This window comes from Nuphar pumila, chromosome 13, assembly GCF_984573655.1.
Source record: "Nuphar pumila chromosome 13, dmNupPumi1.hap1.1, whole genome shotgun sequence".
NCBI classification, from domain to species: domain Eukaryota; kingdom Viridiplantae; phylum Streptophyta; class Magnoliopsida; order Nymphaeales; family Nymphaeaceae; genus Nuphar; species Nuphar pumila.
Window position 1 is genome coordinate 101,459,422 of NC_143261.1, and position 18,195 is coordinate 101,477,616.

The window sequence follows — 18,195 nt, forward strand, 5'->3', positions numbered from 1 at the left end:
CATTCATATCCTTTCCTATCATCTCCATCCAAGTCTTCCTAGGCCTACCCCGACCTCTTTTAACTAATATATTTTCCCATTTCTCCAACCTTCTAACTGGAGCATCATTAGGCCTTCGCCGAATATGTCCAAACCACCGTAAACGATTCTCTCGCATCTTATTTTCAATGGGTGCAACACCTACCTTCTTACGTATCTCTTCGTTCCGAATCTTATCTTTTATTGTATTTCCACACATCCATCTAAGCATCTGCATCTCAGCTACACTCATTTTTTGAATATGATGTCTCTTGGCAGCCCAACATTCCGTACCATAAAGTAAAGCGGGTCTAATAGTCGTCCTATAAAACTTTCCCTTCAACCGCAATGGCATTCTACGATCGCACAGCACTCCAGTAGCACTTTTCCATTTCATCCACCCAACCTTTATCCTATGATTTACATCTCCATCAATTTCTCCATACTTTTGAATGATGGATCCCAAATATTTGAAATAATCATTCACCGGTATATCTTGCTCACCAAGCTTCACTACACTCCCATCACTACTTCGTTGCTTACTAAACCGACATTCCATATATTCAGTCTTACTCTTACTCAACTTAAAACCTCTAGCTTCCAATGTCTGTCTCCATAATTCTAACTTAGCATTAACCCCAGCTCTAGACTCATCAATCAAAACAATATCATCAGCAAACAACATACACCACGGTACATTTTCTTGAATTGATCTCGTAAGCTCATCCATCACTATCGCAAATAGGAAAGGGCTTAAAGCAGATCCTTGATGTAACCCAACCGTTATCGAAAAATTGGTTGTCACCCCTCCACAAGTGCGGACATTGGTTACTACTCCTTCATACATATCTTTAATTATACTAATGTACTTGAGAGAAACACCTTTCTTCATCATTGTCCACCAGAGAACGTCCCTAGGTACTCTATCGTATGCCTTCTCTAAATCAATAAAAACCATATGCAAATCTTTGTTCCTCTCTCTATATCTTTCAATAAGTTGTCTAAGAAGATGTATAGCTTCCATAGTTGATCTTCCAGGCATAAAACCAAATTGATTCTCCGATATCATGACAACCTTCCTCAACCTAGACTCAATCACCCTCTCCCAAAGTTTCATAGTATGACTCATGAGTTTTATACCACGATAGTTTGTGCAATCTTGTATATCACCCTTATTCTTATATAAAGGCACCAAAGTACTCTTCCTCCACTCATTAGGCATCTTATTTGTTCGCCAAATCAAGTTAAAAAGATTTGTCAACCATTCTAAACCTTTCTCTCCCAAGCATTTCCAAGCCTCGATAGGTATACCATCTGGGCCAACTGCCCTTCTTGATTTCATTTTCTTCAAAGCCTCTGCAATTTCTTTCTTTTGAATCTTGCGCATGAAGTCACGATTTATCTCATGAAAAGGAATAGAGAAGTCTCCAAGATCTTGAGCATGACTATCATTAAATAGCTTATCAAAATAATCTTTCCATCTCTCCTTAATCTCCTCATCTTTGACTAAAACCCTTTGCGTTTCATCTTTGATACATCTAACCATACCCAAATCCTTCGATTTCCTATCTCTCATCTTTGCAAGCCTATAAAATTGACTACGATGAGACATTTGCCCTAGTAGCCAAGGGATACGGTCAAAAATATGAAATTGACTACGATGAGACATTTGCCCTAGTTGCTTGAATGACAATTGTTAGGACTCTCATTGCTATAGCCTCAATTAAAAAATGACCTATATTTCAAATGGATGTAAAGAATGTGTTTTTTAATGGTAATTTGGACAAGGAGGTTTATATGGATCCCCCACCAGGCTTAAACTTAGCATATGGGAAAACTCTTCAATTACGCACCCAAAACTTGGTATGATAGGTTCAGTAATGTGATGACACAACTTCATTTTAAAACTTGTTTTACTGACCCTGCGTTGTTTGTTAAGTCTTCCAATGCAGGGACGGTAATCTTACTACTTTATATAGATAACATGATAATCAGAGGAGGTGATACGCAAGGAGTTAATCATATCAAAGATGTGCTTAAAGTCAACTTTAATATGACAAATCTTGATTTTTGCGATATTTTCTTGGAATAGAAGTGATCTACTCACTTCGTGGTTATTTTTTGTTACAGACTATGTACGCAACAGAAATCATTGAACGGTCAGGACTCTCGGATGAAAAACTGGTTGATACTTCAAAGGTCATAAATACCAAAATGAAGAAAGATGATGGAGAGCCTTTACAAGATCCAACTCCTTACAGACAAATGATTGGGGCTTTGTCTTATCTTTCTATTACTCGTCCTAATATATCTCATGTTATTCATTATGTTAGTCAATTTCAGCATGCTCCCACTACAGTACATATGAGTGTTGTAATGAGAATTGTTAGATATATTAAGAAATTCATTAATCATGGTTTGTTTTTATCATCCTCCTCATTAGAAGTCATTGACTATTCTGATTCTGATTGGAGAGGAGATGTGAATGACAGACGCTCAACCATTGGTTTATGTGTGTTTGTAGGTGATTCTTTAATTTCATGGCGATGCAAAAAGCAGCAGAAGGTGTCTCTCTTCTCCACTGAAGCTGAGTATCATGCCATGACGATAACTACGTCTGAATTGGTAAGGTTGAGACAACCTCTCGAAGACTTGGGAGTTCATATTGTGGAACCTTCAAAATTATGTTGCGACAACAAGAGCATTGCAAGCAATCATATATTTTATGAGAGAACAAAACATATTAAAATGGATTGCCACTACGTTCGTGAAGAATTCCTGAGGAAGACCATCACATTGCCCTACGTTTTGTCTGAGTATCAACTAGCAGACTTCTTCATCAAAGCGCTTCTGTCTCCCAGATTTCACTTCTTACTTGGCAAACTCTCGGTTGTTCCACCATGAGTTTGAGGGGTTGTGTTAAGATATATATATATACATTTGTTGTAAACCGAAATACCCAGCAAGGATATTTTGGTCTTTTATTGTAATAGGCGTCAGTCCATTAGGGGCTGACAATCTTTTTCTTTTTCTTTTATTTTGTATTTTTTGTTTTTTGTTTTTTGTTTTTTGTTTTTTGTGTTTTTGGGGCAGCTCCAATATAGTTGTTGGAGCTGCTCTCCCAACAGCCATATTGGGGCTGCTCTCTAGTAGTTCATTTGTATTATAAATAGGCCCTTTGTAGCCTTCTATTTCGAACTCATTTTTGAGTAACTCAATGCAATAACAAATTTGTTAGACCCTTGTGTGGGTGGTTTGATGATTCAATCAAGTATTCTACTTGATTGAAAGTGTGTTCTTGCATGTTTCTTGGATTCAATCCATTTCATTACATTTATATGGGGATGCGACACATGTGAGTGTGGGAGCAAGCATGCATATGATACACACACGTGTATGTATGTATGTATGTGTATAAGAAAAGAATGCAAAGTACAATGAAACAATCAACACCAAAAGTAGAGATATATGTTAAATAATATATATATATATATATATAAAGAATAAGAAAAGCAATAAAAGAAGTCACTACCAAGATTATAAAAAATGCAAGGCATGGCCTGCGCAAAGGGCCTTGTCCTTGCATAATACATGTGGGCTGCCACTAGGTTGGAGCTGAGTCAGTTATCCGGCCAAACATGAACTTGATTTATTAGGTATGGGCAAAAAAAAATCTGGCTCAAATATTGCTTGAGTTGACCTGAACCTGGACCAAATAATTTATAAGCCAGGAGTGAGCTACAATTTCTGTCCGATATCCAACCTGATCTGACCTGACATGAGCATTTTATACGTATTGCAGTAAAAATATAGTTTAAACTTTAAACACTCAAAATTATAAGGCTTTAGTTTGGGCTTCCATTTTCTTGTTCTGAGATAGCTCTAACCTGAACAAAACCCCCAAATGCATTAGCTGGGTGGTTTTGAGTGCACCTTGATAGGTTGGATATCTGGCCCATTGAGAGTCCTAGATGCTAGTCTAAGTGAAGCTTGGTCTTATCAAACAAAGTAGTTTAGAAAAAGATAAATCCTATTATGGCTACAAGTTCCACCTTTGCAATCTATTATGTAAGCAAAATGACAGCAGAAACTACAAACTCAAGCGTGCATGTAAGATATTACCATACCCATAAGGCTTGCATTGAGATTGTGATGTACTTGAGTCTATTTGGAGTGATCCATTTGTACACGGGGCTTGGATTGGTATTTTGGGTCATATTTTGCTTGTATGAGTGTCCACAACCCATATGAGGGTGTAATGGAGCTAAGGAATATTGCAAAAGGGTAGTTTAGTCTTTGGGCCTCTTTGAATTGGGAGGGAACTATAAATAGTTTCCTAGATGTAATTTCTCTATCTTTTGGAATTGAAATTGTTTCTTTGGCATCTCTAGTCTTAGAGTGATTATTGGCTCTGGCATTTCGCTGGAGATTTGGCTCAATTGCTTGCAATTGAGAATTACCTCTCCATTCATCTCACTCATCTATCATTCCCTAACCCACCTCTCTCATTCCAAGCTAGCCAATCCACCTTAGCTGACTCCTACACTAATCTCTCCATCAATTTCCCCCAAATTCTCATCATCTAACCTCCATCCTATGTCACATGGATACAGCAGTGGATACAGGGATGCAGCCATTTTTTATGAAGTTTTCAGTATGACTAGTATATGAGGGGATAGAATACATGGACCAAAATTGAGTGTCCATGTGACATAGCCTTCATCTCAATCCCAGTGGTATCACAAGACACAAATGAAGAACAAACAGTGTGTGACATATGGATATAAGAGATCCAATAAAATTATGCAAATGGAAATGCATTTTCTTGTGCATATTTGTGGACAAGTTCACAACAAACAAAATAGATCAGCATACACTTAATAAGTGTAATTTTGCCATCTTAGTTTGTCTACAACTGGATTAATTCAAATAGATTTTTTCATGTTAATATATGAAAGTTTAATCTCTGCATGTAAAAGTATGGTATATACTCTGATCTATGTCACAGGGATTCGGCTAGCAGGATGCCGCACCCGCGTCGACGCGATGCGACGCGGGTGTGGGTGCAGCACCGGGTGCGGTCAACCCGACCCTGGGTGCGGTCAACTCACCCAGGGTCATTTTGGTCCAATTTTTCAGACTTAAAAAAAATTGCCAAGAATTTTTTTTTAATATATGTCACAGGGATTCTCCAACTAGGTGCCGCACCCGCACCCGATGCGGTCAACCTGACCCTGGGTGCAGTCAACGCACCCAGGGTCATTTATGTCCAACTTTTGGACTATATATATATATATTTATTTATTTATTTATTTATTTATTTATTTTGCCACACCCCCGCACCCGGGTTTTTTGGAAGTGCCACATCCCTGCACCCGCACCCATGTGACATAGGTCTCTGATGCAATTCATAGAATTACTGAAATCATAGAGATTATAATCATGCTAATACTACATTGATTATAGATATGCAATATGACAACAGCCTGTTTGTTTATGATATCTTCGCATATCATAATCTGTTTAATTTTTTTACATTATAAATATGCCTTTTTGTTTTAAACTTTTCTAGTTTTCAGTAACTATTCTATAGGAGAAGCTAGGCAAGTTGGCAACCGTTACCTATGTCATGCCTGTGCTTTCAATAACCATGAACATTTCTGTCAAAATTTCCCAGAAATATGTAAAGTTCTCAGGTTTTCTTTTATCAGGTTTATTCACATAACATACTTCTTATTTCATTAAAATCCATTACCATGAATACCTCAAGAATTAAGACCAACATACTTTAACATCAGAACAATAATAAGGAAAATGTCCAATATCAAACACAACTTAAGCTACACAGTGTCATATATCTTCACTGTTGAAAAGCACCATTTTTCTCAGTCATGTTACCTACCTGCTACCATATAAAAATTCTTACAAACTATAGGAACAAAAGAGACATATACGTGCTTACACCACGTTGAATTCGCTTAAGTGCTTCCTTGAAGTCCAATTCACCTTGTGGACGAAATATAGAATGCCACTTTCGTTCACTAAGAGTTTTCCTTTGCTGTGAACAGAAAAGAAAAGAGGTTTATAAAAAAAAAAGGGCATGCATTGACAAGAATTCTAGAAAAATAATCTGCAAAGACGGACAACTAATTTGGTATGACACAAATATTTTTTCCATAGCAAGATATTATGTTAAAGGATGAAAAAACAAAAGTTGAATTGTGGACATTGAAGCATATGCACTATTGTGTGCAACATATAAAAGCAGAAAATGGGTATAGTCAACTTTTTCAAATATAGCATCCTACTCTGTGATATTTGTGGAAATTTAAGACTGGATGGGTTACATTTTGTAGAAAATTCTATTGGCATCTATCGACAGATATAAGGTTCATAACTCTATCACTATGTTTCAAGGGCAACTTATTTCCCATGAGAATATTGTCTTTTTTTTGTGGGTCTTGCATTCCTTGGGTAAAATCTAAAAAGAACTATTGTATTTTTTCACGATATTGTTCAAAGTATCGCTCATTTTCTTCACACTAACCCTATTCAATAACACTTAATGCAGCCTGCCATGATCTTTACCTTATTTGACAATAATAATCTATGCAACATAGGTAAGAAAACATGATCAACCAACTCATTTCTTAACCAAAACTTATCATATGAATGACTGATATTTTGTATCCTTTAACCCTATCTAATTTCACCGCTTCAGCTTTTATTAAAAAATATAACCCTTCTTATCCCAAACAAAAATCTACATAATTAATAGCCCTTCTTCTTCTTTGTCATTTTCCCTGATTCCAAATGCTTGAACCCCTAATCTCTACTAACTGAACCATAAAAGACATTTAAAGTCCAACTAAGGAATCAGGAATTTCACTTAATTATACTTACACGGAAGCCAATCCAACGAATACTAGAAAAACACTAATTCAAATTTCAATACCACAAAAAAAATGAACAATATAAGAGAAAATCACCGATCGAATACTGGAAAAAAAAACTACTTCATATCACAAAAAAAAGAAGAAACAACCTAACATAAAATCAAAAGATCGAGCAGTCGAATTACTACGCATTCTATTAGCAACGCAAGTATCGTATAATTTCACCAGATTAATTAACCAAAAAATCCTTATATATTGGAGTATGATCTACGACTAGGACAATGTCTTTAACACATCGTGATCACAACAACTTCTGAGAGATTCGCGATGCGAATCTAACATGAAAGGGGAAAGAAGAACAAGAGAAGAGGGAAGATGAAAAAAAAACCTTCGGAACGAATCGAGTGGGCGGAGCATCGGCGCGGCACTCTTCTCTGACGGGATAGAACAAATCGACGTCTTCCTTGGGCTTCCCCATCTGAATGGCGATTAACGGAGTGCCGTCAACCCTTCACCTCTTCATTACACGCAGATCGAACGACCGAGAGAGAGAGGACGGCGCAACGAAGGAGAAAAAGGGGAGAAATAGGAGAAGAGGAGGAAGGGAGGGAACGGTTCAACGGTTTCCGTGAGCTTCCGCGGCCCTTCTTCTTCCGAACGAGCGGCGAATTCGGTGACTAATAAAGGCGTACGCCGTCGAAACGGGTCGGGTCAAGATTAGCCCGATACTTGATCCTAAATTCCTAATCTCGAGAGAAGGTTTTGTTGCGGATCCGGATACGACTCGGATCTCGCAGTAAGTGAGTAAGGATGGAAACGGTTCAGGTTTGGGTCAGATTTTTTACCTAACATTTATGCCTCCAGATCCAAACATGAAGCAGAGTCCGACTGGAAATCCAACAAAGCCTGACCCGATTTATCTAAATATGTAGGAATTTACGATAATGTCAACGGGTGGGATGAAACCTTACACCTTACCTGAATCTGAATCCAATTTGTTGGGTTTGGTATTGAGTTTTGCATTCAAACCCGAGCCCAATCTGACCAAAACTCTAATCCAAAAGCCCGAACCAAATAAGTGTAAATATCAAGATTTAAAATAGTCAGATTCGACTCCATGACAGTGTCAAGGACAGCGACCGTAAGTATGGTAGGCAAAGCCAGTATAACTAGGTCTCTGATAATGGGAAAGTTTTTACTAATAAATATTAAAAAAAAGCTAGTCAGATTCGGATTCAGCCTTATCTTTTCCCATCCAACTCTGAACCCAAATCCAAACTTGATTAGGACGGATTCCGTAATAACTAGATCCGACCCAAGTCTGACATGTTTACATGACACGAGTTGCTCTTTGCATCCCAATCTGAGCTCGACTAACCTAGACATGACTATATCCGACCTGTGACCAACCCGTTTATGAACGGGTTGGATTTGGCTCAAATGTAGGCTTTACTGAATCCGATCTAATTATATACTAGTGAATAAGATTTGGATGAAAAAAAATTAATACGGAATCCAGATCCAGCTAGCATAGAAAAGATAACCAGGTACACTTCTGCACATAATGGAATTCTAATATGAGTTGGATCTAGATTTGGATTGCACTCATATCCAGATTCAGATGTAAAACCTCAAACTGAATCTGCATCGAATTGTTAATTCGATCCTCCTTGGCCTACACTCTACAGAATAAGACTAAACAGATTCGGATTTGATTGGGTATCCAATCCAAATCGGAACCGTTGACATCCGATTATGATTCCAACGTTGACAACTCGGTTCTTACCATTATTTTCTGATTCTGACCCAGATGCCAGTATACACAGATGTGCTAGTTTAGTTTTGAATCCAACTAGGATTCGGATATTAGCCAGATCAATATTGACTCGATACAACTGGATCTTGAAACTTAAAGGGTGGGTCCATTGTGAATCTGGATACACTCCGAACAAACATTACAATTCCAGGTTGGGTTGTAAACTTGTAACCATAGTGACACAATCTCACGAAAATATGACTAGAAATTACCCAAAAGTTTAAAACGGTAATTTCTCGAGTCTTTTCATCAAAAGCATAAATATCACATTTTAAACATGATATGTATCTTTTTATCGGCTATTTATAGTGAAAATGTATTTGTATTTTTAAATATTTTTATTTATATTTTATTATAAGAAATAAATTCTTATACTTTTTATTTATTTTTATTGACTAGAATTTTCACAAAAAATGTGAGATTTTCAAAAAGTTTTCAAATTTGCCCGAGTTTTTGGATGTCGATATTTTGTCGTTTTTAACTTTTTGTCACTACTGTTGTAACTTGCAATCATGTGGCCTGATTTTTCTTTTCTTTTCTTTTTTTTTTTTAGTATTGCGCAAAACTTGTGAAACTAGAAAAATCAAGTCATTGTTGTCGTGATGCCACATTTTCAATGTCGACGGTATCAAACTTGGGGCAAATAAGTTAGTTTTGGATTCAGACCAGACGTTGCACTCCCACTTTCATGCGAGTATACTCTCGCTAATAAGTACTAACTAGGCATGTATACAGGTCGGGCTAGGGCTGGATCTAAGCATTCTTAGTTCAACGTAACGAGATTTCATACTTGTGTTGATGAATAAATTTGAATGTTGGGAAGATAGGACTTACATGGATTCGTTGAAATCGTAGAGGGTGTTGTTATAAACTTCGACTGTCCTTAGCCTGACGGGGCAGGTTTTCTCAATCTCCGCAAGCTCAAATTGCATCACCGTGAATTTTGATATACAAATCAAAGATAAAACGTGTATAAGCACTTAATCCAAAAGATAAATAAAATGGAAATAAACAGATTAGGGATCTGGAAAATACCATTTTCTGACTCGATGGTTTATTTTATTGTTCAAGCTTGTTCATCTGTCAATTCCTTCATATACGTATGAGTGTTCTTCAATGGCGTCAAGACAACGTGTTGGCAGGACTTAGGTAGACTTCTTCTCAAGGATCAGCACGTGGGTATGAGATTTTCAGATGCTCAAGGTATAGGGGTGAGCCCCTATTCATAGAGTTTAGCGCACTCATCTGGAAGAGTTTTTCTGTATAAAAAATCATCTAAAGAAGAGTCCTTCCGTCCTGAGAGATGTACCAAGCGATTAGAATTAGATAGGGATAAGCTCGGGCCTATCCAGGCATGTTCAATACAGCAGACGGCAGATTGATTGTATCATTTCCTATCGGACCACACTCCTTGTTTTGTTATTCAGTAACAGACGATGTTCCTAGTTCTGCCGTCCAATAATAGGCGACGGTGCCTATTCTGTTGTCTAGTGAGAGGGGGGTTGATTCTTGTACCTGCACACTTATCTTGAAAATTATTAGTGTTTAGGCATCATAAAATGTTGATGTCTACAAATGCTCTTCTTTGTCATTAATCGATATGCTTCAGTTTATGACAAAGTAGTAGACACTCAATGCTTGAAACACTAGGTCATCAAAACTAAATTCAGTCTTGTTGAACGAGGTCAGACTAGTGTCTGAAGGAAGACTGGATTGTCGAGACCGTGATTGGTCTTGCTGAACGCGGTTATTGCTAACATCCAACAAGAAGAGTTGAGTTGTTAAGACCGTTATGGGTCCTATTGAACGGAGTCAGATCAGTCAAAGGACAACTGGATTACCAAGACCATTTGGTGGTCTTGACAAGCAATGTCGGTGCTAGTGTCAGGAAGTGAACCAGGTTTTCAAGACCGTCTATGGTCTTGTTGACCGAGGCCAAGTTGGTTTGAGAAACACTTTGTTTAGAGAAAAAAATGTTGAGTGTCAAGCAGGGACAACACAAGAGAAATGATGCTCTCTTTCATGCCTTTTAGGCCCGTTTTGATTTTAGAGGTCTTTTGATTTTATTTTTTTTAGAATTTATGATGAGCAAACATCAGGAATCCTAAACCTCTGGTGGGTTTATGGATATGGTAGAGTTGTTCAAGTAAGGTCTTAGGGTAGAAATATATTTTCTAAGATGATCAATTTAGACGTAAGACTTCTTGACCCAGTGAAGGGAGTCAGGTAGCACTAAATAGTGGACAAATCTTTCTATGTACTTCTTAGACACATGATCTATATGATTAGATTCTTTTATGCATGCAATAATCTTTTATGATATATAATGGAACCCATGCATTTGGAATAGAGTGGATAGCCTATCACAACTATGAATGATTGATCATATAAAGTCATAGATTTTTGCTCTTTCTTAAAAAATTAGAACCTTTTTAATAAGTTGATTTATGCACTAGAGATATCTACACTTTAGTTTTTTCTCTTCTCAGGTTAATTTAAAATATTGATACTCAGCTTAAATGATATTTTTCTCCTCTAATTCTGATCTTTTATGATATATAATGGAACTCATGCATTTGGAATAGAGTGGGTAGCCTATCACAGCTATGAATGATTGATCATATAAAGTCACATATTTTTGCTCTTTCTTAAAAAATTAGAACCTTTCTAATAAGTTTATTTATGCACTTGAGATTTCTACACTTTAGGTTTTCCTCTTCTCAGGTTAGTTTAAAATACTGACACTCAGTTTAAATGATATTTTTCTCCTCTAATTTTGCCTTGGTTTCAAATGAATACTCATAGGAACGTGAGATTAAATCTCATGACATTTCTGTTAAGTCTGATGGTTCTCACTAAAGCTTGAATTTTAAAGGATTAGAGTTTGATGAAAATACATTCAAGTATACCTCTTGCCCTTAAGTAAGTTTTCTGTAGTTTTTATCTTTAGCTTGAAAGGAGCTTTATTCCTCACTTTTATTAGTCTTTGACCTGAGGCCTGGCAACCATGAGTCTCATGACTTTCCAGTCTAGAAAAAATGTCACTATCTATCCAACATTTGCCTCAAAAAGCCATATGATCGAAGCTTGCCACCTTGCCATAGATTCAGAGGTGAGTTTTTTTCTTCAAAAAACTATTTACAAGATCCAGGTTTTGGACGTCTAATTGGGGCCATGGGATGACGGCCCATGTAAGATGCCTTTTCTTCTTGATATCATTGTGATGCTAAAGCAATAAAAATGCCAGTCTTGTGTCATTTCTTATGACAGACCCTCCTACTAAGTTGACACTAGTTGACCCCTTTCTAAACTACTCTTTTAGAACCTGCATGGGATTTTCTTTTTTGCCATTTTTTTGTTTGAGTCCTTTGTAGTGAGACCCTGGGTTCTTATTCTAGGTGTGGTTGGAATAGATTCTCTTATGACCTTGAGTCTTTTGAAAAGGTTTTTTGCTGACACTTGGTTCGAATTGGATAATTCCCCATTTATAATTAAGCTTATTGACAGGGTGATTTCTTCTTTTAATTGAATGGTTGTCATGTCAGTTTTTTCATCAGGTTTCAACCTAGGTCATGCTAACGAGGCTTTGTAGAAGTTGAGAGAAGCTGTCTATCAGGATGACTAATGCATGGGGGTCTGAGATAAGCTCATTTATCCTACTGGCCATAGATCACTATTAATTTATGAATTCATGAGCACCTTCCTCTTTCTTTTGTTTCAAATCATATAACTGGTTGATGGTGGGAAGTGCCTCCAGATTAAATATGAACATTTTCATGAACATATTTATGATATACTTGAATTTCTTGATATTTTGGAGGTTAAGGGTAGCAAATCATTCTAGTGCTTCTCCCTCCAGACTTACAAGGAACCAACTAAATAGCCCCCTATCATTATTTTGATATTTGACCATACTTCCTATGAATAGGGACAAGTGAGTCATTTGATACCATTTTCTACTGAATTTCAAGAATTTGGGAGGTGTATCATCATCGTTGTCACATCCTTCGAGCAAGAAGTCATCCATGCAGTATTCTCCTCGCTCCATGTCCATGTATCTCATTCTCGATGTTAGGATATGGACCATGTCTTACATTGATTTGATTTGTCTGTCTACTTTCAATAACATAGTCTAGACTGGTCGAGTCAACCAGGATCTGCGAACTCTTCTCTTCACATTGGACACTTCGGATTCTCCCCATTGATTGTACTCTTCCTGTGGCTCTAGAGTCTATCTAGTTTTTCTCTCTCAGTCGGACCATGCCCTCTCACATTCTGACTTATGGGCTCTTATTTTGACTCATGTTTATTTTTGTTCCAATTGTTCTTAGATTTCTCTCATTTTATCCTTCATCCTTTCCATATTCCTTCTGGCCTGTGCTAGCACATCTTCTTCCTTGGACTGGGCTTTCAAATGTGAAGTCCTAGGAGTTCATTTCTTGGTAGACTCACATGTACTAGAGTTGTTCATCTCATAACCCAGGTAAGGGACTTTACGAGATTGATGGGAGTGATGTCCTTCGGACCAAGCATCAAAATGCAAGGTCTTAGGGACTCATCTTTTGGTATATTCGTCTATGTCAGAACTACCCATCCCATAACCTACATTGGAGACTTTACGAGACTGATGAGGGTACTAACGTGAGTTGTACTCAAGAAGCATCAAAGCCTTTTTCCTTTTTCGATAGTCCATAGACTCATCAGGAACGTTTATATGTGTCATCTCTCAAGGATCCTCATCGAATATGTTGTTTTGCATCATATAAGGTGGCATCCCGTATGCAGAATTCTCCAAAGGTGGTTCCTTTGGAAAGGATTGGATTTTAGATTTATAGGTTTTAGATCAAATATACATTATACCTCAAGCAATTGATTTAAAGAAGACCAAACAAATAATCACGAGATTTTCTAAATAATTGGGTATCCTAGAAAGCTTTATCCACTGATTCGTGAGATCTCTTTTGGTTCTAAGGTTATAGAGTTCCCTCCTGAGTCCACACTGATATACCCCAGCTAACAACTGAAAGGTACTACTGAGAAGATCTGAGCATCCAAATGATAGGACAAGAATTTTTTAAAATTTATAATAAACAAAACGACTCTTTTCTGAGAGAGGAGAAGATAGAAATGAGGAGCACATAATTGAATCAAACAATATCTCACACAAAGCCCTAACTTTTTGGAGGTTATGTTTTTCTATTTTCTATGTGAGCATGCAAGTCTCCATCGACGGTCTCTGAAATTGTGAGAAAAACCTAAGTCTAATGTTGATGTATGAATCTAATGCAAAAGCAACCTATACTCGAGATAAAATACATTAAACAGACAAAAAAGAAGCATAAGAAGGTTGTAGACAAGAGGGACTGCAAACAAGCGCTGCCTATCAATGGACGACAGAACCTACATACACGAGGGTCTGCGAACTGTATTGTCTGTCAGTAGACGTCAAAACTTGTAGACGCAAGGGTCTGCGGATGACATTATCTGTCAGTAGATGACAGAACCTGCAGATGCGAGGATCGGTGGATGACATTGTCTATTAGTGGACGATAAAACTTACAGACATGAGGGTCTGCTGATGGGCCTTATTAGTCAGCAGACGTCAGAGCCTGCAGATGGGAGGATCTGTAGACGACCTTGTCTGTCAGCGGATGACACTGTCAGTCAGCAGATGACAGAGACTGCAAATATGAGGATTTGCAGATGACCCTATCTGTCAGCAGATGGTGCTGTCAGTCAGCAGACTATCAAACTTGTATACGCTGGAGTCTGCAGAACGACCAAACATAACTGGATTGTGCTGTCCGTGAACGTTGTTGTCAGGAAGAATTTTTCGATAGATGTTGCTAGACGGCAAAATTTGGACAACTAAAGGCTGGCGGACGAAAGTCACCAGACAACCAAACTGGCGGTCGGCAGTTAGTGAATGACCAAACATAGACTTTGCAGGCATGCATTTCTACAAACAATTATCAGTAGATGACATTGTCAGTGGATGGTGCTATTAGCAGACAACCAAAGTTTGGTGGACACCAAAACAAGGATTGTTGTCCGATAGAGAGAGGAATCTCGAAAAACAATTTTTTAAAGATTTCCACGTAATGCAATTTTAGTTATAAAAAAATTTAAAAAAAAAGTATGATGTCCCATCTTGGTCACCAAAAAATTGTTGATGAATAAATTTGAATGTTAGGAAGATGAGACTTGCCTGGATTCGTTGAAATCGTAGAGGATGTCGTTACAAACTCTAACTATCCTTCGCCTGACAATGTGCTTGGTTCTGCCATCCAGTAATGGACGATGGTGCCTGTACTTCTGTAGTCCAGTGGAAGGGGGCTTGATTCTTGTACCTGCACACTTAACTTGAAAAGCATTAGTGTTTGGGCATAAAATTTTTGGTGTCTACAACTTGGATCCAATGTCAAATATGGACCAACTAAAACTAAATCCAAATTTGATTTGATTAAAATCTAACAGTTACATACATTTGGATTTGGATTCAGATTTTTCTCTGATTTGGATGCAAAACTTGATACTGAATCTGGAACTAGTTGCTAATTGGATCTCATTTTGGCTACCAATCCGACTGAAATGATTCGGATTTAGGGCCGTGAACCCTTACTGTTTACACCCCTCTTACTAAACCTTACTTTTGAGAAAATTTTGTTGGTGTAGATGGTTCAGGAATAACCGTTCTAATAATATATAGCCCCTCAAAACAGCTCTAGACCCAACTATTATTTGGATAATACACCCTGACACAATTTGCAAAACATAAACTCTTTGTGGTGTCAGATACTTGTGTGTGCGTGTGTGGGGGTCACGCACGAAATGGGGAAAACCTCATACTAAAAAGAAATTTTTGGCTACGATAAGTTTTCATATTAGAACTGTAGGAAATTTTTTTGTTTGTTTGTCTGACATGAGAAAATAGAATTGAAAAAATGTTAGGAGTATTTTGATTAGGTTGAGGGCTATTCTCACAAATGTAAGTTTTTTATAGAAAAATTGTCGCCATCTCTAAGATGGAGAAAAAAAATTCCAACCAAAATGACACAAATCGATTGCTCGATTATTTGGAGGAACAACTAAGTTATGTTACTCCTATGGATTTACACTATCAAAGCAAGAATAATAAAAGTAATAATTTTTAATATATAAAATTAGAAAAAATAACAAGTCTCAATAAAATTAACTTTCCTTGAGAACCTTATTCTAAATCCTAATCTACGTTGGAACTTCCATAAGATCCGAATACAAAAGCAATTTTGAAAATAAAGCCCAAATTCTAAATACTAATTGCATATCCAATTGCATATTGGATCTCAATCCCACCATCCTTTGTTCTTCTTCTTCTTGTTGATTGTCTTGCTTGGATCTAATTTTGGATCGTCAAGTGCATCACCCTCCTCGAGTTGGGAAGGATTAGGCTATGATGAATCATAGGCAACAATGTCATCACCACCAAGTATGAGGCCTCATAATAAATTGACCCATGAAAATATAACGACTGCTCTGCATCCCCACCTTTGCCTATCTCATCTGTAGCCTTCTCTTTATGCTCAACCAATTGGACCTACTTGCAGATTGTCAGACATTGGGCTACCAAGTATCCAACTCTATCACATCATAATCATCTATGCCCGCTCTCAACTGCCCATGCATGAGACTTGGCATTCTATTCAGGCCCTAAATGTTCATGTCGAGGTGAATTAGAAGTATTGACAACATGCTGGTCCAAATTCAATCTCTCATGAGTTGGGAAAGTATCCTTGACCATGAAGACGATGATCGATGCCCACAAATCTCTCTTTAACTTGATCTTTTTCTCCATCACATTTTGTGTGGCTTGATCCATAGACAAATCATCTCATTATAAATATTATAACAAAGGCTCGTGATGTACTTGGTAACCTGTTGGTCCTTGATCTCCAAAAGTTTAAGTGGTGAAGTGCCATCTCAACCCATATCTCTACAGGTCTTAGTCCTTTAACCTTCATGAATCTAGTGCAAAATCAATCCACCACAATACTGATAATCCCTATATATAGGCAGGTCGTAGCAAGTGCAACTCGGTAATACTCTGAAACTTGTTGAGAAGTGAAGTATGAATCCAGCCAACCTCCAATCAAAGAAAATGTAACAACAAGTTACTTTGAAAATTTTAGGAGATCTAACTTAACACCATAGGTCTTTGCATGCTCTCTTTGTTGCCGCTCATGAGGCATGGCTTGTCTTGGTAGATACTCACACGAAATCTGCATCAACATTTGGATCCAAAATGGATCCGCTAAATCACCTTGAACCGCATGTCTGAGTGGAGACCTCTCTTGTGGATGAGTAAGAGGCACTTCATGTGTCTTATGATCTCATTGTGTTGCTCCTGATATATATATGTACGTGCTGCCCAAACCGAACCCCTCTGCCATGCGGCGGGTCGCAACTCTAAGTACCAAAGTGGACATGGGTTCTGATAAGGTACAATAATGGGGTTTGGGTTGAAATTGGTAGGACAAAGTGGGGGATAAGTAGGATACATGGGTGGATGTGGGTAGGTTTGGGTTTGCATAGGCTGGTTTTGGGGTTGGGTGAGGTTTTGTTCATGGATTGGATTCAAGTTTGGGTAGCCAGGATATTGGGCTTGGTATGGATCGAGTTAGATTCACAACCTTATCATGAGGATAATAATTGATTAGACCCGGATTGGGCTAGGCTGGATATTGAATTAGGTTTTGAGTATATAAGGTATGGTTATTACTCGATCTAGATCCAAGATTGTTTTGGGTCTGGTTTTGACCTGTTTGAATTGGAACTAAAGCTTTGTTTGAGTCCAAATAGGCTCATTTTGGGTTTGGATCAATGCATTATGGCAAAAAACAATTGCTTGGGTCCAACCAAGTGAACCTAGATAGTGAGCAGTGTTCACTGAGCTAGGAACCAGTGGAACTTGGTTCAAAATTGAGCCCAAATCCAAAGAAATTGAGAGTTGTGGGTGATGGTGAGATGGATGACGAAAAATCATCGTGGAGAGGGTGGTTTTTTGGGAGGTGGGTGGTGGTGGTGTTGGTGCTGAGATGGATGGTGGTGGGATGTGGTGAGATGGGTGGTAGGGAGCGTAAATAGGGATGGCAGTGGGGCGGGGCAGGGCAGGGAGGGGGACAAGTTCTCCACCCCCGCCCGCCTCAAGTTTTTATCCTCCATCCCCGCCCCGCCTCCCTGGCGGGGATGGATTTTATCCTCCACCCCCGCCTTCATCCCTGTTTCATGTCCTCCATCCCCGGTTCAAACGGGGATGAGGCGGGGCGGGGCGGGGATATTGTGGGGAAAAGTGGTTGGGGCGGGGATGAGGCGGGGACGGGGCGGGGCGGAGAAAAGTGTGCGTCCATCCCCGCCTCCACCCCCGGATGGGGATGGATTTTAACCTTCGTCCCCGCCTCCATCCCCCTTTCATACCCTTCATCCCCG

At 38.3% G+C, this 18,195-nt stretch overlaps 1 protein-coding gene across 1 annotated transcript in view; it reads right to left on the reverse strand.

The window, feature by feature from the left end:
* LOC149819499 (rab GTPase-activating protein 22-like) overlaps positions 1 to 7,570 on the reverse strand; it is a 31,829-nt gene extending 24,259 nt beyond the window's left edge. Inside the window, exons 1-2 of the mRNA XM_089985110.1 lie at positions 7,303 to 7,570; positions 5,981 to 6,076 (exon numbers count right to left, since the gene is read on the reverse strand). Coding sequence (XP_089841236.1) covers positions 5,981 to 6,076; positions 7,303 to 7,392 — 186 coding nt within the window. The 5' untranslated portion in view covers positions 7,393 to 7,570. The remainder of the gene's footprint in view (positions 1 to 5,980; positions 6,077 to 7,302) is intronic.
* Positions 7,571 to 18,195: the final 10,625 nt, after the last annotated feature.